Source organism: Pteropus alecto, unplaced genomic scaffold (assembly GCF_000325575.1).
Source record: "Pteropus alecto unplaced genomic scaffold, ASM32557v1 scaffold86, whole genome shotgun sequence".
NCBI lineage: Eukaryota > Metazoa > Chordata > Mammalia > Chiroptera > Pteropodidae > Pteropus > Pteropus alecto.
In genome coordinates, this window is record NW_006442109.1 from 3,234,852 (window position 1) to 3,260,873 (window position 26,022).

Sequence of the window (26,022 nt, forward strand, 5' to 3'; positions counted from 1 at the left end):
GGGGTGTGTGTGTGTGTGTGGGTGTGTGTGTGTGTGTGTGTGTGTGTGTGTGTGTGTGTATTTAAAGCTCCTCAGACAATTCTAAGGTAGAGTCTGGGTGGAGAACAATAGTAGGCTAGACTCAAAGTTGGCCAGGTGCTGTGGTCCCTTTTTATCCGCCTCTGGAGATCTTGTGATAGCAAAGGCTCAGGGGGGAAAAAAAAAGAAAGAAAGAGGGCACTGGGGGAAAAATAAGGTTTCTTCCTAAGGCTTAGGGCCAAGCTGACCCAAGCCATTCTCCCTAGGCCTTCCTAGGGAGGGGCCCTGCTCCTCTGGCTGCCAGGGTTGGATGTGACTCAGGGAACGAACAGCACATGGCCCCAAAGAGGGAAAATAAGAGAAAAAAAGGGCCTGTCATGCATCACCAGGAGCTTGGAGCCTCTCCCTTAACTCTGAGTCCACTTCCCAGCCCTCAGTCCTGATTCACGGAAGCCTCGGGCTGTGCTGCCCAGGGCCCATTAAATGTGCCTTCTCCTTACCCCACCACCATGGCCTTGGTTTTCTAAATCCCTTTTTAAATTACAAAAGAACTATTGGTATACCATAAACAAATGTGGCAAAGTCGAAAAGATCCCCTCGCTCTCTACTTCCATTCCCTTCTCCAGAGGTAACTTGATAATAGTTATTGTGTACCCTTGACCTTTTTCTGTCCATTTACCAACGCTAGTGTGTATAAAACTGTGCCTGCGTACAGGATTTTTAAAACACATAAATGGAATCATGCTCTGTATAGTTTACTCCAATTTGCCTTTATCATTTAACGTTATAGCATAGCCCCCTTTGTGTTAGTTAATATAGAGCTGTCTCATTCTTTTTCATGGCTGCATGATAACCCACAGTATATGAGGCTATCATATAATTTAACACTTTTACTGCTGGATGCTTTAGTTGCTTCTCGTTTTTCCTCTGTAACAACAATGCTGCAATGAACTCCTTTGTGTATATGTCTGTGTGCCATCTACCTGGCTTTGAGTACTGCCACTGCTAGAAAACTCCTGTTTTTGGGCTCCAACTATGCATGCCTTGAGTATCTCTGCCACCTCCAGAACTTGTTTAGACCCTGGAAGAACACCACCTTGGCTCAGTCCTGGCCTCTGCTCTCACCCCATCATTCTGCTGTGGGAGTCACAGCATATCTTACAGCCCAGGCATCGGAGTTCTGATAACTCGACCATAATATGGAAGGGTGCAAAAAGTACAGCTAGTGTCCCTCTGGCCATTTGGAGAAAAGAAAGAGGGCCAGCTCTTCCAAAGTGTGAGAGTATCGATAAAAGTGGTTTTCAAGATTCTTCCTCTTTTGACCCTGGGATGGAGTGTGAGACCGAAACAACAGTGAATCACTGACGTAGAAGATACAGGAGCCGCAGTGGTGCTAGAAGCTTTCCAAAGCAGCAGAGGGAGTGAGGGAGTGTGTGTGTGTGTGTGTGTGTGTGTGTGTTTTATTTCTGAACCAAATGTCCTTGGCCCACAGATAGAGAGAGCCAACCCTTGATTTAATGTGTCATTGTACTTTTTGTCCTTTAAGATTTTCAAGCACCCTGGTCCTGCAAGAAGCAATAACGGCTAATGAGAAGCAGGCTGTACTCTGGGAAACAGGAAATCTGGTTTCATTTATGACTTCACCAGGGCCTGCCATGGAATTTTGAGCATCAATTTGCTACCCCATGCTTTTGGTCTCTCTCATCTAGAGGTGTCATCTGCACTTTTCGGATCCAGGGGTTAGATTTCTCGATTTTCCTACAAAATAGTGCTAGTGTCACTGACTGTTAAAAATGGGACATGCAGGGGAGCTTTGTCATTTGGGTGAGATGTTTGCTGTGTTTGGCATACTCTGCTTGGATGTTTCCTTCTTCCTTACTTTCTGGACGCAAAGAAAGAACATATGTTTGTGGTGTTGGAGGCAAGGGATGAATTTCCTGTGTGGCAGCCATCCTGAAATGTTCTTGCACACACAAATGCGAAGGCAGATGGTGACCTGCTCTCTCAACCCTTCAGAAACTCTTCAGGGAATAAGTGGTGTGGTCACTGTCAGAGCAGAATAAACAAATCCACTTTAATCAGGGATAAGCTACATTTGGGAAGTTTAAGCAAAACTAAAGTTTGCTCATGGAAAAGTAATTTATTTAGACAAATCAGGATTTTTAAACTCTTTATTGAAGTGTAACATACATATGGAAAAGTGCATGTATCATAAATGTACAGATGGATGAATCTGTACAAAGTGAATACACTTAACTATGTCATCCAGGTAACCGCTACCTAGGCCAAGAAGTAGAATATTAGTGGCACCTCAGAATGCTCCCATATCTTCCCTCCCAGTTCCTAGTCCTCTGAAATATAAGCACAACCTGACTTTCAATATTTTATATTAATTATGCCTTTTTTGAACTATATATATGTGAAATTTATTCATGTTTTGCATAGATCTTATTCATTTATTCTCAATATTATACAATATCCCATGACAGAAATACTCCTATTTTATGCTAATGGGATTTTTGGGTCGTTTTCAGTTTCGGGCTATTTCAAGTTATGCTGTTATAGCAGTTTTGCACATATCTTTCGGTGCTCATGTGCAGTCATTTCTGTAGCAGAAATTCCTACAAGTGGAATTGCTGGGTCACAGTGTTTGCATACATTCAGCTTTAATGAGCTTTGGAAACACAGCGAATGAGAGTTAGGAATGTATTTTTGACAGGTGACAGAATGCAGAGCTAAAATCAGGCCCCAGGCTTCTGGTCCCCTCCCAGGCTTGGATTACAGGGGAGCCAGAGCAAACCACTTACCCTCTGTGTTTCCTCAGCTGTAAATTGGACATAATTAGTACCTGCTCTCTTACTTGCTATGGGAAGGGAAAGCCCTCTGTAAAGTCTCAAGCTGTACAAATGTAAGCTGTCATTATAATGGAAGCAGAAGAGGGAGATTTTTAATTATTAAGGAGAACTAAAGAATAACTATACTTATGTGAATTTCCATTTTGAATTAAGAATCCAGAGATTAGATTAATTGCTCTGCTAGACAGACCGTGTATTGCCGAAGGGCCCAGTAGTATATTATTCTTTCAAACCCAGCAGACACGATGAGTAACCTCCCAAGCCTGTCCTCCATATCTCACCAGAAGATTCCTCAACTGCCTGGAGCCCCAGGGGTCCTCTCAGTTCTTTCGATCACCAAATGCTCCAGCTTCCTCCTTCCCCCAGCATCAGCGAGAGTTGGCCTGATCTGGAAAAACCGGTTGGGCTCTGCCTGACTATATCAGTTAGCACGCACCAGGAAAGACAAAGGACAAGATCGCTCCGTGTCTTCTTGCATTATTGAACATGAAGTTTGACTGTTGTCAGTGAGGTGCTTTGGTCTCACAGTGAAACAAAAAGGTGAACTTTGGGGCTGTAAAAAAATAATAATTAATTGAAAGTAGTGGCAAAATCTCTTCCATCCTGTTGATCCCCAGATTGTCACGCAAGTAGAAGGCAGTGCCCTCTTCTGGCCAATGTCACACTTGCATGGACTGCCAACTCATGCGACTGGTTTTTCACTGGGGAGCTGGCTCATCTTGGGCTTAATCTTGAGTAAATCAATTCTGGGGATCCACTCTCCCTCTCCTATTTAAAAAAGAAGAATCAAAACTGTGATAGTTAATTTTTTGTGTGATCAACATTTAAATCAGTAGACTTTCTTTACTTTCCACAATGTGTGTGTGTGTGGGGGGGGGGGGTGCTTTATTCTTAAGAGTAAAAACTGAGGTTTCCCAAAGAAGAGATTCTGCTTGAAGACTGCAACATAGAAACCCTGCCTGAGTTTCCAGCCTGCAGATTTCATATTAGAAACTTCAATATCTACTCTCCCTTGAATTTCTAGCCTGCCAGCCTGATCTACAAATTCTAGACTTGTCAGCTTCCACAACTGTGTGAGCCAATTCCTTAAAATAGATATTAAAATAATACACACACGCGTTCAACATATCCCATTGGTTTTGTTTCCCTGGAGAACCTTAATACAAAAACCTAGTCCAAATCCCATTTTATATCAGTGAACATACAGAGACATGAAGTATAGCAGTTAAGCTTCTGAGTTCAGGTTTAAGTCCTACTCCTACCTTACTTACTAGCTTCACGAACTAGCTACATAATGATATTTAGCCTTGGTTTCTTCATTTGTATAAAGAATAAAATTGTAATATTTACTGAATAGGTTGCTGTGAAGATTAAGTAAGAGAAAACTTGGAATAGTGTCTGGCTCAGAATAAGTACTCGATAAATGTTACTAGTTGTTATTAAGATTATTGAAAAGCTGACAGAGAAGAGGGAGGGATCCATGGAAGGGTAGCTAGTCTTGTTCACTCCCCTACCCCTTGTCTCCCCAAATTCTGATGTACAGGCAGCCTTTGCTTTTCATTGCCTGTTCCTGGGGACATTATAAAGCTATTTGTTAAGTGTCATAGGAACCCAGTCGAGATTAAAAGTTAGATTCCAAATTAAAGAATAAATGATAGATGAAACCCTTGTTATGTCGCAGAAGTTCAGTAAATCTTGGTAATCATTTAAAACAGTAAAGTTATTTTTTTAAGACGATATGGGGCCTCCATAAAATTTAGTCTTTTCTCTACAATACAACCTATTGGTTTAGTTAGAAGATTTGCCTTCTCATAATTTGGAATGACTTTTGCAAGATTTGGTTGGTCAAAACCTGTTTTTAAGCTAGCCAATGATTATCTCTAGGTGGAGGGTCTTTGTTTAATTTAGATTTTCTTTTTTTAATATTTGTGTTTCCTTCAGTGATTCACCAGAAGGAATCACAAGACTCAATATCAGATATATACTCACTGAGATTTATTATAGCAAAAGATACAGAGCAAAAGCAGCAGGAAAATAATATGCATTACTGGGGTCCAGAGAGGTTCAACACAGGCTCCTAATATCCTTCTTTTTCCAAGGCCACATAGAGTGCTCTTTGTGTCTTTGTTAACTGTGGGGACATATGTGCAATGTATTTGCCCATGGAAGCCTGTTCGAGTCTCAGATTCCAAGGTTTTTATAGGGAGCTGGTCACATAGGTATATTCTGCTATGTAACCGGCTATGGCAAACAGAACTCAGGACTCTAACAATGAAACCAGGTGCACATCCTTGATCTCGATGTTTGTGCAAAGCAACCTAACAAGCAGGTATGTCTGTTGCCCTATGGGCCACATTCCTAGTAGTAGGTCAAGGGTAAATCATGGGCCCCTTGGAGACACGCAAGGAGTAAGCAACTAGATCTGCTGTGTAAACTCTTTCCTTACAGTCTGTGTTTTCTAAAATAACTATAATTAACCGGTTACTTTTATAGTCAGAAATGTAACTTAATAGAAAGGCATCCAAAGTTAATGATTTTTTTTCAGTGATTTAGTGATGCTGCTTTATAATCTCATTATATTTCCCTGTAGTCAGGAGAACTGCTGAGAGAAGTAAAGTCACCCTAACTAGACACTTCATGAATGTCCACCACAGCCTTTAGACTCTTTGGGGAAACCATAAAAACAGGCCAGGAGAGAGCATGAGGAAGTGGAACTTCTGAGCAGTGAAAAGACTCACTCAAGGTTCTAAATCTCAGGTCTTTCCACTTAAAATTTCTTTCGGAACTCCTGAAATGAGATAAGGCAATGAATGTCTGCTTAGTTGTTGTCTTTAATGTGGGCGGAAACTGGAGAAGCCTTTACTGGTGGAGCTGCCTGAACCAAGTGTGCACAGTCCCATCTCCTTTATTCTTGGAAGAGGCCTCTCATCCTTCCCCATCCCTGCCCTTCTCCAGGGACCTGACAGAAGTACCAGGACTCTGTGTCTAGAGCACTGCCTATGCTGTTGGGTCAATGGTCCAGTTTGGAACCCAGCAAGAGATTAGTTTTATCTTCACTAAAATTTCCCCTTCTTTTCCTTTCATTTACCCTCTTGTAAGTTGGAGGGTGGTGTCTGCCTCCCCACTGGACTGCAAATTCCTCAAAGGCCTCTTGGAACCAGGTTATACAGTGGTTATAATTGTGGGTAATGGAATCAGATGATCCAGGGTTTGAATTCTGGCTTGCCTCTCACTGGCTGGTGTGATTTGAGTGTTACTTAATGCAAATAATACCACCTCCCTTATAGAGGTACTGGGAGGATGAAAAAAAGTAATAATTTTTAACTAACATAGAGTTTGACGTATAAAAAATATTCAATAAATGTTAGCTATTATTTTTTTAAATATTAGGTACTCTATTTTGGAAAACGCTATTCTATCTTTTTAACAATTTTATTGAGGTAACTGACATACAATATAGTGTGAATATTTAAAGAATACAGTATCATAAGTTTTGACATGTACACACCTGTGAAACCATCACCATAACCAAGTTAATGAACATATCCATAAACCCCCAGTTTCCTTGCATCTTTTTGTCACCCCTTTCCCTGTCCTCTGGCAATCACTCTTTACTCTCCACCTCTACACATCGTTAGCTTACACTTTCTAGAATATTATATGAATGGAATCATATAGTATGCTTTTTTTTTTTGGCTTCTTTTACCCAGCATTATTTTGAGATTTATCCATGTTGCTGATTGTATCAATTGTCAGCAGATATATTATAATTTATCTATTCACTTACTGATGAATATTTGGGTTGCTCTCAGTTTTGAGGTATTGGAAATAAAAATTCTATGAAGATCTGTGTATAAGTCTTTGCATATACATATACTTACATTTCTCCTGGGAGTGAAATGGGTGGGTCATGTGTATACATTTACAAGAAACTGCCACATTGTTTTCCAACTGTTTGTACTATTTCGCATTCCCACCAGCAGCGTGTGAGAGTTCGTTACTCCACATCTTCGACACCAGGAATACCCCATTGTTATTCAAACAGAGTTCCTGTAAATACACATGGGAATTTTTATCTATCTATCTATCTATCTATCTATCTATCTATCTATCTATCATCTATTTATTTTTTGCTGTAGGATGTGTTAGCAGCTTAATGCACTAATGTGGTGGTAACTTTCCACGAGTGCATATCATGAGCAGTGTCCTCAAACTTACTGACTCATGGAACCCTTTATTTGAGGTACATTTCTAGCAATTAGTGTTCTGCAGAACACATCTTGGGTAATACCGTGTTGGGAATTGCTCTGTGCGTGCCCTTAAAAACGGCCGAGAAATGTAGATGTTGACAAAAGCAGCCACAGACATACCTACATGTACATACATATATGTACCTTTTCAAGTATGAACATTCTGCTTTTCTGGGTTAGAAAGAAAACTACAAGAAGCCAGACAGGGACATTGAAGTTACTCATGGTGTGACCTGACCAAATTATTCATTCAAGGGTTTCTCTAATTTTCCTTTTGGGGTAAATCCAGGGGTGATGCCCAATCCTCTAATTGGCACAGTGCACTGATTCTTCCACAAATGGTTTATAGACTGCTGCATAATCAGACACTTTGAAAGATATTAAGATTATAAAAAGGAGACTTCCTCTTACACTAGGCTGGGAAAATGAGACCTCATGGAATCCAGTTCTCTGTGTAAAGATCTCCCTGATAAGGTTACCTTGTAGGGCTGAGGATTCTAAAGACTTGAAACTGAGTTTACTGGAGCTCTCTGCATTTGTCAGTGGGAGGACAGCTAACCTAATCTAGTAGACAAAACGAAGGAAAAGAAGTACAGCCAATCATAGATCTCCTACCCTATTATGTTCCATTCTACATCCTCCGTCCTAACACCATCGACATGTAGGCAGCCATCCCCGTCCTGGCCCATTCCTTCCTGCACACAAGAGATGCCTTTTTCTTGCCCCTTTTGCATTCTCTTCTTGGCACCCTTCCCCCGACTTGTCTCCTGCCTAAATCCTGCTCCTCCTTCAGATTGAAGTGCAAATGTCATTTCTCTGGTGAGCTTATACATACTAGGTTATATTTTTCCCCCATCACTTATCACAAAGTATAATTAATATTATTTAATGATTGTCTCTCCCACGAGCTTATGAGCTGCATGAGGGTAGAAATAGCTTGGCTAGTTCACTATTGAATTACCAACACATGGCAGAGTAAGTGGTCAATAAGTACCTACTAAACGATTGAAAAATCTTGATGCTGATCTATTTTTGCTCATTTAATTTAAGGCTGTTCTGTCTCCCTTTGTCCTAGGCCAAAGTCTTCTCAATTCCCTTTGTCCAAGGTTCAGATCTTCCCATCCTCATTCCAAGAAATGCCTCTGTTATCTATTTGCTGATCAGAATAGTAGTTAACATCACTGCACAAGGCTAAAGTCTCTCATGTAATCTGGAGCAAAAGAGCCTGGGAAAAGCAGCACTCTCCTTTTAAATATAAGGTGTTGGGAGAGGGGTGGGGGAAGGAAAAAGTGAGTAAAGGGGATTGAATATATGGTAATGAAAGGACACTAGACTTCATGTAGTGAGCACGCAATAGCGTATACGGATGTCGAATTATGTTGTACACCTGAACTTTATGTAATGTTATTAACCAATGTCATGTCAATAAATTTAATTTTTAAAAAATGAGGTTTTCAGAGTTGTTAGTGGGTTTGAGACTCTAATGAATAGCTCATGTGTTTTCCAGAACCCAAGAAGGAATGGTGCGGCTATGGGCAGCCATGAAGCAAGTTGTGTTCGCAAGTATGCTGCTGACGTCATTGGGGATGATGCACGGGAAGTTGTTCTAGTGTGGGGCCATTCTCTGGAATGCTGGGGACACACCCTTCAGTGATAGAATAGTTACACTTAACACCTTCAATTAGTTCCTTCTCAGAACTCATTCACATACCCATGCCTTGGGCTTGAGATTTCCCTAGCCCCTCTCCAAAGCCAAACAGCCTATGGATGTGATTAGGAAAATATGGCTAGGGGCCAAGTAGCTGGAGGGGAGGGCAGTCTCCCTCTAGTAAACTCTGAGACAGGACTTTTTCTGAAGTGCAAGGTACTTTGAAGCATGAATGTAGACCTGCATCAGAAAGAATGGTCTCTGCCTTGACAGAGCTGAATTTTACCCCTGGCTTGAAGCTGTTGTGATGACTGAGGTAGAATGATTAAATCCCTTAGGACACTGTATGGTACATCCTTAGTGCTCAAAACGTAACAGTTGTTTAACTATTAGGTGATCCTTGGGTGTTCTCAGGGTCACCTGTGCCTCCTGCACCAGTCCCATCACACTGGATGAAAACAGCCTGCTCATTTTTTCCTCTGCTAGGCTGTGACACACTTGTAGGACCAACACCTAGAAAAATGCCTTCCCTCTGTTGAGAGCTTATGATGTCAAGCACTAAGTGCTTTACATGGATTATTTCATTATATTCTCAAAACCTTATGGAGTTAGGAATTACTGTTATCTACACTTTATAGCTAAAGAAATGGAGGCATCAAAAGGTTAAATATCTCACTCAATGTGATCAATCTGGTAAGTAGTGGAGCCAGTAATTAAATAGTTGGTCAGGTTCCGGAACCTGTGCTCTTTGCCACTGCACCACACTTTGTTTTCCTAATTTTTTTCCCTCTTACCCTATTATCACCATAAAACATATCATCCCTACTGTCTCCTTATGTTTGCGAGGTTCAATTCATTCTGTGATTTCTTCGTGCTGGCCCAACACAATGCCTTATATAATGGAACGCTTTACAATCCCCTCTCCATTTGTCTAGTGCCGGGTTTGCCATGCTGGGATTATGTTACAATAATGCTCTCACAAAAATCTCTTGGTGCCATTGTCAGACTCCACACTAGACTGAGCAGAGCACTGGGCAGACCCTTTATGCTTCTGTGTTCTTAATGACAACCATCTGTTTCCTAAAGCAATTGAAATCTTCAGTTATTACCATAAAGGAAATACACTGACTGGAGGCATGACCTCATGCTGCTACATGTCTCAGGAATCAGTCGCCACTGAAGTTAGGCCTGTCTACCTTTTTCTAAGAGATGGGGTGAAAAGGAGGTTTCTTTTCAATACTGGTTGCTCAGACTTTGTATACTTAAAAAAAAAAATGTGAATTATACATTTGAAAGAGTATTACATGTCTTTGGAGTTAAATAAATACAAGGAATATTCATGTATGGCCGTCACCAACTCAACATATTATCAGACTCTGTCAAGCCCTCCACATACCTCTACCCAAGTGCATCCCTCTTCCAGCCCTCCCCTGGGAATGCTAACATGCTTTTCATTATACAAAAAGTATGAGTTGTTTGAGTGATACTTTTCTGATGAAAAAGTTAGATGTGATTCCCGAGTACTGTTATAAAAGGTGCTGGCAGCAAATGGATAACCAAATGAGGTATTCTGAGGTATCACTTTCTATTCAAACTGAGGTTTTCAAGTGAGCCCTTTCCGATTCTAACTTCACAACCACTGCAGCATAATAGTGTGCTGAAGACAGATTTGTCACGAAATTGTGGTGAAGGTGCAAAAAGAATTTTTGCCACAGCTGGGGACATTATTTTTATGGCAATGGCTGACACAATGTTAAGCTGAGCGGGTGCTACAGATGGTTAAGGGCAGAATTCAAACTGCAGAAAGAGGGAGTAGGCCGTTTAGACAGCACCGAAGAAAAAGTTTCCTGCAACATGCAAGAAATCTGTTGTGTAACTACGTGAGAGAACTTGGTCACGGCAGTAGATACTCTACTCATACAGTCTGATGAATACGAGTGTGCTAACTCATGAAGCATTTAATTCTTACAGGAGAGCTATAGGTTCTAGTATTTAAAAATGTGCCCCAAACACTAAGGTATTTCTGAAGTGGTTTAACAAGTTTTCATCATTTATTCCCTGCACTAATGTACCCTATGATGAAATAATTTGTGTCTCTTCCCCTCCACCATGACCGTGATTCAGAAACACGTCTGCCCAGGGCTGGAGGAAATGAAATGCAGCTCCACCACAGATTTGGTAGTGTTTGTACACAGCAGCTAAAAGATTCCCCCAAACTGGACGTAATTTTTGGTGCTACTTAGTTTATGAGGATTAAACTAGGAAAAAACTTGGAGCTTTAAGGGAAATTGCTTTCAGAATGGGGGGAGAGGAGGGAAGAGACACAATTAGGCCATGAGGCAGAGACTCTTGGAGAGATGCCCAGAGAAGTAGGAAATCTTATTTCCATCTCTCCTCTATCTAGCTTTTCTATCCCAAAAAAGGCCCGGCTTCCTGTTCTATGACTGGAATGTGCTCTCTTCTTGCTTTTGGGATTTGCTGAAGACAATATGGCTGCAATTAAGTGATTTGGGTGTTTTTCTTCGCATTTAAAAGATGCAGTATAAGTAGCACCTTAAACAATATATGTGAATCAAAGGTTAACTTTTATGCCAAAAAACATGTTTTTTAGGATGATTTTTTATTTCAGGAGATGAACACAGAAAATTCTCACTTGTATTCTTTTCTGTTATAGCTAGAATAACCAAATAATTTATCCGTAAAACCAGGCAACTTTTGAGAATGCAATGAGAGTGCTATTAATAATTACATCTGGACAACATAAACCAAAATTGTTCCAGGCCAAGTGAAATAAATGACCACTTCCAGTGCAAGCTTGGTGTTCAGTAAATATTAATGTATTATCATGCTGTGTAACTTTTAGCCCTCTAGCTTGATGATCTGGTAAAAAGGAACATTCATATAGATATTAGATGTTATGCTATTAACACTAAATAGATCTCTTTGTCTAGAGAGAATGTTCCACTTTTTCCCCTTGTGGTACTTGGAACAATATTATCTGTTTTACAGATAAAGTAAATGAGCACAGGAAGCTAGCCAACTGCACCAAATGACACTGCACAGCTGAGCTCAAAGCTACAAATTCTGTCTCCTAAATCCCCTACAACTGTGTTGCTCACTGGACCATGAAGGGCTGCCTTCTAGAATTTTGATCCAATTTCTATTACAGATTCACCAGAGATGGAGACTTATTACCACCTTATAGATAAGAAAGCTTGTGAAATTTGTAGAGGCTCTCTCTTCACATTACTGTAATCCTCTTCATACCACTTCCGTAAAAATTCCAAGTTCAAGTCCTGCTCATTAGTCATGTGGTTTGGTCTTCTTCTGTAAAGATTTCTTTGGGCATTCAAGGGATCCAGGTATTCATTAAGTATAGTACTTGGGATTTTTGTGTGTTGGCAGTAACTAAGCAACAGTTAAGATGTTTTAACTTAGCATGTCTTGCACTGCTAAGTTTAAAAAAAGAACTGTCGCGCCTTACTTGGCACAATCTCCTGTGGACTCTCCCACCCTCTGTACAGTTCCTGTACATCTTGGCTGCTCATCCACTGCTAACAGAGACCTCTTCTGTCTCAGCTATTCTGACAGCCTTGTCTGAACCTTTCCCACTGAAGGGTAGCTGGGCACTCAATGTGTGTCTTCAGCAAGATTGGAGCTAGTGGTCTGATCATTCAGTACTTTTTATAACAATTCTCTCATCCATATCTTATTATCTACTTTTAACTGCTACTCCTTTGCCTTTATGAAAATATAACTTAAGTTAGCAGTTTAAGAACTATGCTTATTCACTAAACAACAGATATGCAATCCGAACATAAACACTAGCTTTTTAAAGTGAATATCCAATGAAACTCATTCAATGACAAAATGTGTGAAAACTCTGCTATATAACATTCAAATGTTAGATGGATTTGACTTTCAAGGTGTACAATTTTGGAAACAGAATTACAGCACTACAGCAACCATGACAGAAACACACATATAATACTGAGAACCTGTTTTTAGGAAAGCAGCAATTCTGTACTGCAGTGGTGTAGGGCAGAAGTTCTGCTATCAGTCATGCCTGGGATTGTTGCACAACATAAAAGCTATGTGATTTCTATAACCTCTTATCTTTAGTTTCATCATCTATAGAATGGGGTAAGAACTGCCCATCTTAGAGGTTTGCTGAGGCATAACTGAGACAGCATGTTTATTATTGTCAACTAGATAAAATCTGTCTTCTAGATTGCATCTCAAAAGCAGGGGTGTTTAGAACTGAATGAAGTATGTAAAGTGTACAGAAGAGCTCTCAATACTAGCTTCCAGGAAATGAAGCTGGATGACAATTAGGACAATACATGAGCTCAAGTTTAAAAAGTTAACCAGTTGAGTGTTATCTTAGGAGAGTTATCCCATAGCTTTGGGGCAGTGGCCTCTTACGAGGATAAGAACAAATCAGAATGTCTTGTGGACTGAGAATCAAGGAACTGCATAAAAAGGGTGTTGCAGGCCTGAGCAAAATATAATCTAGTGGAGAAATCTTAAGTCTTGATGACAAAAGAGCAGGTGCCATCATTGATGTGGTATGACCTTGGGAATTTACTTAGCCTCTTTAAAGGTTTCCTTATTTCTGTAAGAGAAAAATTTTTTTAACCTAATCTTTCAGGAATTCTAAATGACCATTTTAAAAAATGAGGCCTAACACAAAACATGACCACAGCAAACACTTAAAATGTTGGATTTCCTCACTGCTTATGTGACACTAACACTTTAAACATGGCTTAGAATTTTAGATGGCCTGACACTCTATTATACTTGTGAATCTGTGATTATTTTAGCAAACCTCAACTAGGAAACATGATCATCTACTAAGTTTTTACAACTGAAAAGCAACAAACCTTTTCAATTCAACAACTTTTCGGAGATGGGGCCTTTGGGACACAGTTAGGTTAGACAAGTTTATAAGGGTGGAGCCCTCGTGATGGGATTAGTGCCCTTATTAAAACAGAGAACTTGCTTCCTCTTCTTCTACCAGATGAGGACACAGTGAGAAGGTAGCCATTTGCAAACCAGGAAGTACCCTTACTGGGGAATCGACTGGCCAGCACCTTCATTTTGGGACTTCCCAGCCTCTAGAATAGTGAGAAATTGCTTTTGTTTAAAATTACCCAGTGTGTGATATTGTTATGGCAACCCCAATTGACTAACACAGTGAGTAAAATACATAAAGTGAATGGCATTGAAACTGTTGTATTCTTATTTAAAATAAGTGAACTACTTAGTTAGGATTCTATACTGCTTTAGAGAGCTGTTGCAAAAAGATTGTTGCTAAGTTTTAATATGGTGGTAAAAAAAAAAAAAAAAAAAAAAAAGAGCCTGCTTGGGTCAAGTACCCAGGGAAAGACATGTTTGTTAAAGCAAATATCATTTAACGATGGGGGGAACAAACAGCCCTGCTCCAGAATGGTCTTATATTTCACTGCTTCATTTTGGGTGGGTACTTTTAGGGGATATGAAATAAGACATCCAATTTAAAAATTTATAGCTGCATTTTGTCCAATTATAAGGCAAAATACAGAACTCCCTTTCCAAAGTAGAAAGCACTACAAATACATTTACTCACAGTCCCCCTCACACTGGGGATGAAAGGCTAGCAAACTCCTATGGAAAAGAAATGGCAAACTATACAAGTTTAATAACGTGACCCTCACTAAAGGAATAGCAGTTACGGCAAGAGCAGAACCATCTTTCATAAAAGAAAGCGGGGGTGGTGGCCGCAAGGACAGATAAGGGAGGGTCCCTAACTTTGCATATACAGATAATCTGGTTACAAAGAATAGCCTGGCCTTGAAGGAAGAAGAGGAAATCCTCACATTGGACGTCATGTTGCTGAAAGAGGGTCTGTGGAAGAAGGGCCATTCCCAGACAGTGTATTTAAATAAATGCCTTGGTGAATGTGGGCCATACATAGAGGGGCATCTCAGGCCCTCCTTCCATTCTTTATGACAAATGTGCAGTTAATTAGGCTCTGGACTTGCTCAGGAAAGCCCAGAATTGGGCCTAAACAATAAAATACATGGAAAAACTGTGAAACCATGAAAATACATTTTTTAAAAAAGTTTTCAGGTATAATACACAAAAGCAAACAAGTTTATCTTAAAAAATATCAAGTATTACATCCATAGACTATTCCTAATTATAATTACTTCTTAAAGCAACATTTGTCTTTGTTTACAAATACAGCAGCAGGTGATAAAACCTAACGTCTCAAACAGATTGCTTACAGTTCATAATACAAAAAAATGTATATGTCTCAAATCACATTTTAGGCAGTTTAACTTAAAATGCATAGACAATTACATACATTAAATTTGTCATTACTGTCAATGAAAAAAATCACAATATCAAGAAAAAAATACAAAAAACCTTTACAGAGCACACAGAAGTCAAGTTTACTTAATGGCAACAAATCAGTATCTGCTAATCAGTGACAGGCAGTGCAAGTGCCTTTACCAGGGGAAAAGTGAAGGGGAAAAACATCCCATTACTTTGCATACTTGAAAAGTTGCACGAACAAAACTACAATCTTGTAACACATTAATTTCTTACTTAAGAAAAAGGTATACCATACTTTGCTCTTTAAAATGCCCAAAGGCTGGTCAATACTTTCTACCAGCAGCAATACCAAAATGTTTATCTATGTAAACTAATCATGGGTATACTAATGAATTCTGTAATGCCACCCCTAGACTGTGAGCCTCCCAAAGACAGGCATTCTCTTTATCTCTGTATCTCTATATTTCTGGCATCTGAATAAAGCACCTGGATCACAGAAACTTAAGTGTCTGTTGATTAAATGCAATTCTCAGATGTAGTCTACAGCCAAAAGACTGCATGACATTTCTTTAACACTGATTATTTTATCGGCAATTTTTGTTTTTCTTGGCAGAATTCTGAAAATAAAAAGAACAGTGGCTGTCTTCAGTACTACATATTGCTCTATTAAGATTAAATTATAGTCTTCCCTGAAAGCCACCCACCACTTTCTATGCATAGTGCAGTGCATCAGTGTGATTCATCTCAATTTAGCCTTCTGCTTTTCAAAAACTTTAACTCTCTGTGCTTAGGTTTAATTTCCAGGGTTTATAACCCTTGCATTTTATAAAGTTAGCACTAGATTATTCAGGTGAGGAAGGAAGACATAGCACTAATTATTTAGAAGTATAGCAACTGATCAATAATGCAAACTGGGAACAGTATTTTAATTGAAACTGAGCAGAGCTATGTTCATCTACACAGTTTCAAAAGCTATACATCTGAGTACATATAGGTAGCACTGATTATTTATGAGGTAAATTATCATGGGCACAACTGACTTCCTTTTGTAGAAAATATTCCAATATTCCATTGTAGTGGTGTGACACACCAAGGCCAAATATTTATCCCTTTTCTTTTCTACTCTATTATTTATTATTTTCTCCTGAAAACAATAAACAACAAAATGAACAAAGAAAAAAGGATGCCCTTGGGTAATTAAAAAATGTCTATTCCTAAATAATCAATATATCACTTTAAACAAAACAGGGCTGTGGAGTCAGGGTTGTCGATAGTCACCTTCAAAGCATGACAAGATGTCAGGCAGTGACTAGTAAAGACAAGCCAAGGTATTTTAAATACTCCTTTAAGGAGCCTTGACTCTTGAGAATCAAGTGTGTGAATGAGGAACTAAGGTCTATATTTTAATTCTTCGTTGTCATTTTTGGGTTGAACATTTCAAAGTCTAACATTCTAACTCCAAAAGCACTATTCCTCAACATATCTCAACTATCTCTATCAAATTTATTTTAAAATTCTTGCTGTGAAAGTCCAAATGCCAGCATATTCCACATTTCATATTTCCTTAAGACCAAACATACTTTGTAATGAGGTCTTCCATAAACTGATCTTAGCCTAGCATGACTTATTTTGAAAGCAAATTACTCCCTTGTATAGAGAAAAAAATCTTCCTTAGATGCATGCTTTCCCCATTCCTCGACTGAAACTTCTGATATTCTTAATTCCACCCCTCAATCTAAAAATACTTTTGCCCCAGAGTACCCAGGAGGATTAAGATCCTTCTCCTCTGAGAAATGATGCTCTAAAGAATTACAAATATAAAAGCAAATTCTGTTCCCTTTGCTTTCAATTCTTATGTTAAAAAAAAAAATTCCCAATACCAGCTGGAAAGTCCTTGAAAAGCAAAGGTTAAAATAGCAGTACTGTCTAGAGCACACTGAGCAGTATGGGTCACTAGCAAAGTTGATATATTTACTGGGAACAGCAATTCCAAATCTTGTTTATGGTCCTGCAAATCCTTTAAGCAAAAGATTTTCTTCAATAATAAATGGACACCACTATACAGATTCCTAAACTTGCTACCTTTTCTTTTAGTCAAACCTTCTTTTCTAGTGTTATGTCTTGACATTTTAACTATAATGCATCTAAAGCCAGAGTTGTCAACTTATCCCAATGAAGCACAACCAAAATAACCACAAGGAGATCTTTGCTATCTCACTTTTCCTATCATCTTATCCCTCCAGAATTAGCTGACACGATGACTGATAATTTATGACAGTTTCCAATGCTATCTGCCTTGGATAACTGGAGGCTACTTGGATGACAGATTCTAAAGTGTTGTAGATAGCTGCCACTTGTCCTTGCAAGGGAGTGAATAAAAGACCACTTGTGCCACTATGTAAGAGCTGTCTAACAACATTCACCAGTATGCAAAATATCTAAACAAATTAGTTTCAATGATCAAAGCTTGACTATCATCTACATAAAAGGGATGTTCCTCTCAAAGGTGGCCATCTTGCTTTCTTAAAAGGAGGTAGCTATCAAACGATTAAATTGGCAGCATTTGGCATTCTTGACATTTTAACTATAAGAAAAATAAACCACTATATATTTTATTTCTAAGCAAAAACAAGAGCTCCAGCATAAATCTCTCCTATACTGGTCAAGAAATTCACAACACATTTTAAGTAACCCAATGGATATATTCAAAGTTTCAAAATGTTATTTCACAAATAATGTGGTCAGTTCTATCCCAAATCTAAGAATCTGATTTAAAGATAAGGAGCCAAAAAATTACACGGGCTATTTTAGTGGTTACAAACAAAATTTAAGTAATACAATCACACTTCTTTAAATTCAATTGCAGAGATCTACACTTTATTATTATTTTCAGCGTTTGAGCTAGAGGACAATTTTTAAGGATGGCATTTAATTCTACCTATTTGCCTGTCAACAAATACAGAACTGAACTGTTAGCCATAAGCACTTTACAGATCCAGGGAACTGTGCAAGAAGACATGACAGCGTAACTGGACTCTGAAAGATAGATAAATATTTTGACCTCACTTGTACAGAATGAACAGTTATGCCTGTGTGACTAAAGTTCTCTACTGCTATATGTGTTTATGATAGACCCCTAGTGTGCCAGTTTTCTGTATCACGGACGAATTAAGGGATATGTTCCTAAAGAAGTGAGGGAGAGGGAGCTACACGGAAGAGTCTGGGTGGAAGAGTGTTTTGTGGGAATGCAAATTACTTGTCACTATGAAGCAACTCCTAGGGTTTCCTCTAGTTTGGGGTTCAAGACAAAGGAGAGAATTATTTACCTTCCTTGAGCTCTTCCCAAAGCAATATGGACATCTCATAATCTATTCTAAAGCAATACAAAGAGATCACCAATTCTCTAAGAACATAATTTACATACATATTGGCCTGCATTAAAAAGAAAAAGGTTTCCATAAATGGCAGATTTTAGAGCTGTATGACCCATTTGGTTAAAAATAAAACAAATCAGGTTGAACTCAAAAAGAAACATTTTTACCAAAATCTCCAGGATAAAAACGAACACTGCCAGGCTAATGAACTCAACATCTGACAGTAATTACTTTTAAAATGTATATCCAAAACAAGAGGATCAGACTTATTTATCCTATAGAGCAGCTCGAGATCTTTGAGGCATCATCATTTGTTTAAATTACAACAATATGAATGTTTTCAAAGTGTGTTTAGGGGGAAAAGTGATTATAGAAAAATATTTGAAATAATTTGCCAATAAGGTTGCAGATTCTAACAATCCACATCATCTTAAGATTTTTAAATATGTAGTTTCATAATTTAAACAGATCCAAAATTCGTTTTAAACAAATTGTATCAAAGAGCTAGTTAATATAATTACTTTAACTTTCCATAAAAACCGAATAAAAATCACATTTGATTTACATTTTTATCTGATTGTATCCATCTGATATACTATACATCCAAGTACAAGAGGCAGATATCTTCTGAGAGGTGCAAGAGTTGTTCTTTCATGAATGCCCTCTAAGAATAGTGAAACCAGCAATTTTTATATATGCATTCGTGTGCATATATATGTACTTCAAAAAGCAAAGCGTCATCTCTTCATCCACTGTTAACTTAATGGTAAGACTGCAATAGAAAAAAATAAGTAAACTTCTAGATTTTGTAAATGGAGTTTACTAACTCATGGCTGTGGCTTAGACTTATTGCTTAATAAATCCAAAGAGCAAGTCATCTCACTTATTTTGGCATACAATTTACGAAAATAATTTTTGAGAATATATACAACAGGAAGTTACACTAATGAAAGGAAGCTCCAGCGGCACTTTGTGAAGATTTCCTTCCCTTAACAGTTGAGGTAGGATGTCTAATTATTTTGTTAAGAGTAAAGAGACTTTTTACCTCAAGGAGAAGTGGGTGCTTTTCTAATTGATCCTATGTCCAAGACAGGCTCCTCAATTAAGATTACACTCTACTAGAGCTTGGCTGACAATAAAGCATGAAGCATTACACATAACTGACAATGCGGAAGAGTGGTATAATCTTGAGCTGAATGCTGCTAAGGATCTCACCAAACCATGGCTGAAAAACACTACGGAGAGCTGCATGAGAGATGGGCAATATTACATACTCACGGCCCTGAATGCTCTAAAAATCTACCTCTATATCAAGCCAGACAAGCAGAGATTGCTTTTATTTAACTGTGCTTTGGTGTGATGCTATAAAACACTGAGGAATGTTTTTAAGAAGTCTGATGTAACACATCTCTGAGTTTACCTCAAGGATGCTGTTGAGGACAATGCTTACTACCTTCCAAAGGCTTCAGAGACCTTTGGGAAATTTCTCTTTCCAGTTTTAGTACTGGGAACACTTAATTTGTGTTTTTATCCCTTTAAATGCTTTACCTGAAATCTGAAATGGACTCTTTATACAAACACACCCCCTCTCCACCCCTTCTTTTAAAGTTTTAAAAGCTTGCTAATCTTCTATCCTAAAGTGGAGACAACTGTTCAGTTATGCTTATGGGACTATTAATGCATGTTAAATAACAAATTAAATACTTACATGGGGGCCACCAGGCATTGGTGGAGCACCGGAAGGTCCTGAAGGCACTTGAAAAGGATTACTGGGAGTGGGATAGAGTCCGGGTGTGGGATATGATCCTGCAGGGGCAGGATACGGTGCTGGTGGTCCCCAAGCTCCTGGTGGAACAGTGCCCCATGGAACAGGTGGTGCTGCCCCTGGTGCTTGGGGAGGAGGTGCAGGATATGGCCCCGGAGATGGGTATGGCATATTAGGGGTAGGATACTGCCCTCCCATTCCTGGTGCCCAAGGTCCAGAAGACATGGATCCCCATGGACCTAAAGGACCAGCTGCAGCTGGATCAGTGGGTGCACCATATGGTCGTGGAAGCTCTGGAAAGGGCATATTTGGTGTAGGATATGGCCCTGTGGGGCCAGGGCCTGGCACAGTTGGGGCAGGATAAGGACCACCAGGTGGGGGGCATGATGGTCCAGAAGGAGGAAAGGGTGCTGGGGGTCCTGGAGGTGGTCCAGTGGGAGGCACGGAGGGATACATTCCTGTTGGTGCTGGTCCGTAAGGCACAGTGGAAGGTGTTGCACTTGGTGGGAGTCCAGATGGCACAGAAGGTGGAGCACTTGGGTTATTCCAAGGGTTGGAACCGGGCCAACCTTGAGGAGGTTGGCCAGGTTTTGTATTGCTCACAGCAGAGGTTTTGGCAGGGGAGTGTTCAGGTAGCGCATCTGCCAACTGGAATACAAAACAGGCATGTCTTACTGATTTTATTTAGGGACAAGTCATGCCAAACATGATTATAAACCCATAAAGGGTAGTAAGCTATAGGGTCAGGGATTATAAACCTCTATAACATCTTCAAAAGCCAAGCTGTGCAGTTTAAAAACAATTCATTTAACACAAAACTTGTGGGGGTTACCTCAAATATCAACTTTACAACGTAAATTCCTCCGAGGCTCAAGTTTTCTAAATACAACTAATCAATGTACTGTGGATTTAAATCCTGGCTTTACCACAAACAAGTTATATGTTCTGAGCTTTTAGTTACCACATTCTTGAAAAACAGTTTTAGGGTTAACTTGAGGCTTAAATGAGATAATTCATATAATGCATTTAACATAGTACGTGGTATTTAATTTTCAATAAATGTTGGCTACTATTAACAATACCAGGTTAAAAGAACAGAATACTTTTTACATTTTTTAACGTAAGGATTCATAAAGAAATAAATACTACAGAATGCATTTTCAAATGTTATATCTAAGTAAATTAAGGCAAATAACCTATCGAAATCACATACTACCCCACTACCAAAATCCAAGAATCACAAAAAGCATCTTTCTTAAACTGAAAGACTTATGGCCCCACAGTGAGGACTATTTTGTTTTCTTAAGGGCCAAAAAACTTATAAAGAATAAATGCATCAACTTACCGAAAATTCATCAGACATTTTCCTAAAAACAAAAAACAAAAACAAAAACAGAAAGAAAGAAAGGAAGATGGAACATTTCAAAACCAGTGTTTACCATTTCTTATAATCTTTAATAAACTTTCTATGCATATATTATTTTTACTTAAATGGAATCTTGGTTATTCATGTAAAGCGTTTTTCTTTATATAGGAAACATTTCCATAACAGTTCATACAGCTCTATCAACTTCATCCCTTTTTACTGGCTGCATACCATACAAAAGTGATCCATAATTTAGTTTACGCACTCATTCAGATGGCAAATTTAAGTCTGTTTGCATTTTGTGTTGTTTGAAACTGTTTGATACTGTGAACATGTCTGAAAACATTCCTTTGCTCACTTGTGAGTCTATCACCAGGAAAAAAATACCAGACATAAAATTTCCAGTCAACAGGTAGTAATGGTAGTCATCTAAACTCAATCTCCAAAGTCCATGCCAATTTAAAAGATCCTGGTCAATTTACACTGCTTACTTTTTCCCTAACTTCCCTTCTAGCACTGGGCATTACTTATTTTTAAATTTATAAACATTTTCAATTATGATGAATTAATAATTAGCATCTTGTTTTAACTTAGATTTAAGTAGAAAGTAGAGCATCTTTTAAATTTAATACACCATTTACACTTCTTTTTCTGTGAATTTACTCATGTCCTTGGACTACCTGTATCAACTTTTAAATTGAAATATAATTAGCACTAAATAAAATGTAAGGATCTTAAGTGCTCAGGTCAACAAGCTCTGACAATTGTACATGTCTAAGATATAGAACCTTTCCCTTACTCCAGGTTTACTCACTATCCTTTCCAGTCAACTCCCCATCCCACCAGCAATCACTTTCTGACTTAGTTTTTGCTTGTTTTTTGACTTCATATAAATAGAATAAGACAGTAAGTACTTTTTGCTTTTGATTATTTTACCAATTAGTAGTACACATCTTTAAAAAAATGCTTTGTAAGACAGTAAGGAAATGAGCTGTCATATATGAGACAAAAAAAGTTTTATCCCAAGTTCCTTTTATCTGTAGATCTTTTAAATGGTATTTTGGGGCACTACAAATGTTTTTAATTTTGTGTAGTCAAATATATCGATCTTTCCGAACTACATGTGGTCTTGTGTACTCTAAGATTTAAAAAAAAAAAAAAAACAAAAAAACACCACACTCATCCTACGTTTTCTTTAAGTATTTTTATGGTTTAACTTGTTTAAACTCTTTCTGTTCTTCTTCCAAACAATAATTACTGAATAACCTATCTTTTCTTAACTGATATGATAAGCTACACTTAACACGTTCCATTGCTATTAACAAGTAATATTTATTGCACATTTACTATGGAATAGGCACAGTGCTAAGCGCATAATCTCATTTAACTGCCCTAGAGCCCTACAGATGCAAATTATATTATAACCTCCAGTTTATAACTGGAGAAGAGGAAGCTTATCAAGTTAACTTGTTTAAGGTCACAGAGCTAGTGACCAGCAGAGAAGGGATTCAAACCCAGGCAGTCCGACTCTATTGCCAAGCCTCTTAACCACCAGGTCTCTATAATTTCCCACAGATATTGCTGACTCTGTTCTTTTCTACTGACCAGCATCATCAAAACCTATCTCAATTACGGCAGCTTTACATTTTAAATATATTTTAATGTCAGTTGCCCTACGATTACTACCCTTTTCCTCACATTTTCCTGAACATTCTTGTTTCTTTTATGCAGATCATTTTGTTTAAAAAAAAAAAAAAATCTGTTGGTGTTCTGGTTGGAGCTGCATTAAATTTATGAAATATTTGATGTATTTAATATAAGATCTTCTCATTCAAGAACAAGGTATGTCTTCCTAGTTCCCATAAATGTTATTATCACTCAATAGTTTTTTAAAAAAAATCAGGTCTCCTACACATTTCTTGTGAGATAGATTTCTAACTGGTAAACTTTTTCCTGTGGTTGTAAACTGGCTCTTTTCTTACATTGTATTTTCTAACTGGTGGTTCATATACGGGAAAGGCTCTTTAAAATTTTAATGTATTACTTTAAGCAGTGACATTACTGAATTATTTTATTCTTGACAGTTTTTCAGTTAATTCTCTGAGATTTCCAGGTAAAGAATTATGGCATTTGCAAAAAAGTAATTTTGTCTTCTTTTTCATATATATACACACACTACTTTTTTTTTTTTTTTTTGCATCAACTAGGACTTAAAGAAATGTTAAATGGTAAGCACAGAAGTCTTGTTCCCAACTCTCCTGGGAATATTTCTAATGTTTAATGTAATTCACATTTTTAGTTTGAGATTTTAAAAAATTACATTAGGGAAGTTTCTATATATGTCTCTGTTGCTTTATTTATCCTTATTTTGCTAGTTAAAACAATAAATCAAAGAAGACAGTAAGTTCCTTCGGAAGCTCTTTTGACATCTAATGGGTTGATCTCAGATTCTCCTCTTTTGATTCATCAACGCAGTTAATTATATGTATAGATTATTTAATATTGAGACATCCTTTCATAAGAGTTTTATTTTTAAGTATGACTTAGTTATCATGAGGCATGATGAAGAAATAGAACACAAGGCCTACTAAGTCACAACTGCTAAACCTTGCTTTTTATTCAAATGTGAAAAAACACATTTTATTCAAATGTGAAAAAAACACAGCAAATATAATTATCCATCCAACCCCATGTTAAGGTTTGTTTTATACTAAAATGTCACACTGCATAATAGTAAATTTTTAGGACTAACACTTTAAGAAATTGTCAGTGAATGATGAGTTTAAAGTACACGTAAGATGAATATGATTTTCAAACAAGGTGAGCCTTTCTGAAATAGAAAATGATTCTAGATCAAAGTTCACATTAATTCTGGAGCTGAGAATTAACAAAGCAATCCATTCAATTTTATATGGTCTTGCTGTTCAGATTTTCAGAATTACTTTTTCCAAAAACATATAAACATAAAGTTAACTAGTCATAGAATATGTTATCATGCGTAAGTTAGTAGTATTAAACAGACTCGCAATTCTGTCTTTCAAAAATTTAGGTTCAAAATCAAATCCTGGAAGATTGAAGTACTAGAATCTTATGATTAAAATAATGAAGCCCTAACCAAAAGTATTAGCAATAGGTCACTTCCTGTTCTATGACACTGCATAGTAAAGTGATCTGCCCTCCATGCCTAGAATGAACAGTGTGAACATTAATTGAAAACATTCCAATTTGCATTTTTGGGGGATACTTTCATCATAAAAAGGTTAAAAAAAAATCAAGCAGAATATTAGTGTTTCAATATGAGAAGAGATGCAGAATGTAAAAAAAAAAAATCTAGATTTTCTACAAAACTATTCTAAAACATCTGGATTATGCTAATTAAGATGAGATCAATGTAACTTTGAACGCCCCACTCCTCTCCCTGGTTTTCATTTTCTTTCTGGAATTATCCAAAGCTGTTCCTTCCAAAACTTTCCACTACCACTTGATGGCAGGATCTATGCATCATCTGAAAGACATTCATTTAACTGTCTGAGCAGCAAAATAGTAATTTAAAGAGAGTACAAAATTTCTTTTGACATACACTATTAAAGTAAAATAATTCTGTAACTTCCATGTCCTTTAGAGTCAAAACAGTAATTCAATCTCAGGGAGGTTTAAGAAAGTTGAACGTCATAAATTTGTGACTACTGGACAAGAAATATTTTGAACTGTGGAGTGATATATATAGTATGGGACTACTTGGTTATGAAACCTAGACATCAATCCTGACTCTGTCTTTTGACAAAGGCAAGCTTAGCCTGAGACCATTTTCTCAACTGCCAGTTATAATTCCTGCTAGTTGAAAATAACATATATTATCTATGAAGTGCTATAGATATGTAAGATGTTTAAGAGAAACTAAGCGAAATCAAGATTTCTGCATTGATTTGATTGGGGTGGAGGATGGTAATATCTTGTACGAAAATATAAATTTTGAATTAAAAATATGCGTTTTTAGTATTGGCTCTTATCAGATACATTCTATCTTACATGTGGGCAACTCAAGAAATTGGGAATTTGAAAGTTTTTGAACATTTTAAATTTCTTTAAAAGATAATTAAAAAATCACTTTTCAACAACCTCACTTCAGAAATATTTTCTACATTTATTCAGCTACTTCTTGGAACATATGTGCTAGGCACTGTGTTGGGCTTTGGAGAAATGAACAGTATTGCATAGAATAAATAAGGAGGTGACAGTGTCTGGTGATCTACTATTTACATAGTTACCTGAGGTAAGCAGAAGGCACTAAGGGAGTACCTCAAAGAGCTCCTAAAGGAATCAAGGAAGGTATCAGGGGAAGAATCCTGAGCAGTGGTGCTTTTGGAGTCTAGAACAATGAGTAAAAAGCTGGGAGTAGCAGATGGCGGGATAGATAGGCCTTAG

At 37.9% G+C, this 26,022-nt stretch overlaps 1 protein-coding gene across 2 annotated transcripts in view; it reads right to left on the bottom strand.

Moving 5' to 3' along the window:
* Nucleotides 1–2,171: 2,171 nt before the first annotated feature.
* The window catches only part of MAPK1IP1L (mitogen-activated protein kinase 1 interacting protein 1 like), a 25,978-nt gene continuing 2,127 nt past the window's right edge, over nucleotides 2,172–26,022 (bottom strand). Inside the window, exons 2-4 of one of the 2 annotated variants that reach the window (XM_015595949.2) lie at nucleotides 21,577–21,598; nucleotides 20,175–20,879; nucleotides 2,172–3,641 (exon numbers count right to left, since the gene is read on the bottom strand). In XM_015595949.2, the coding sequence (XP_015451435.1) occupies nucleotides 3,588–3,641; nucleotides 20,175–20,879; nucleotides 21,577–21,594 (777 nt within the window). In that variant the 5' untranslated portion in view covers nucleotides 21,595–21,598 and the 3' untranslated portion in view covers nucleotides 2,172–3,587. Of the gene's footprint in view, nucleotides 3,642–14,839; nucleotides 19,239–20,174; nucleotides 20,880–21,576; nucleotides 21,599–26,022 lie in introns of those variants that run through there. The other variant, XM_006920163.3, reaches the window with a different exon arrangement.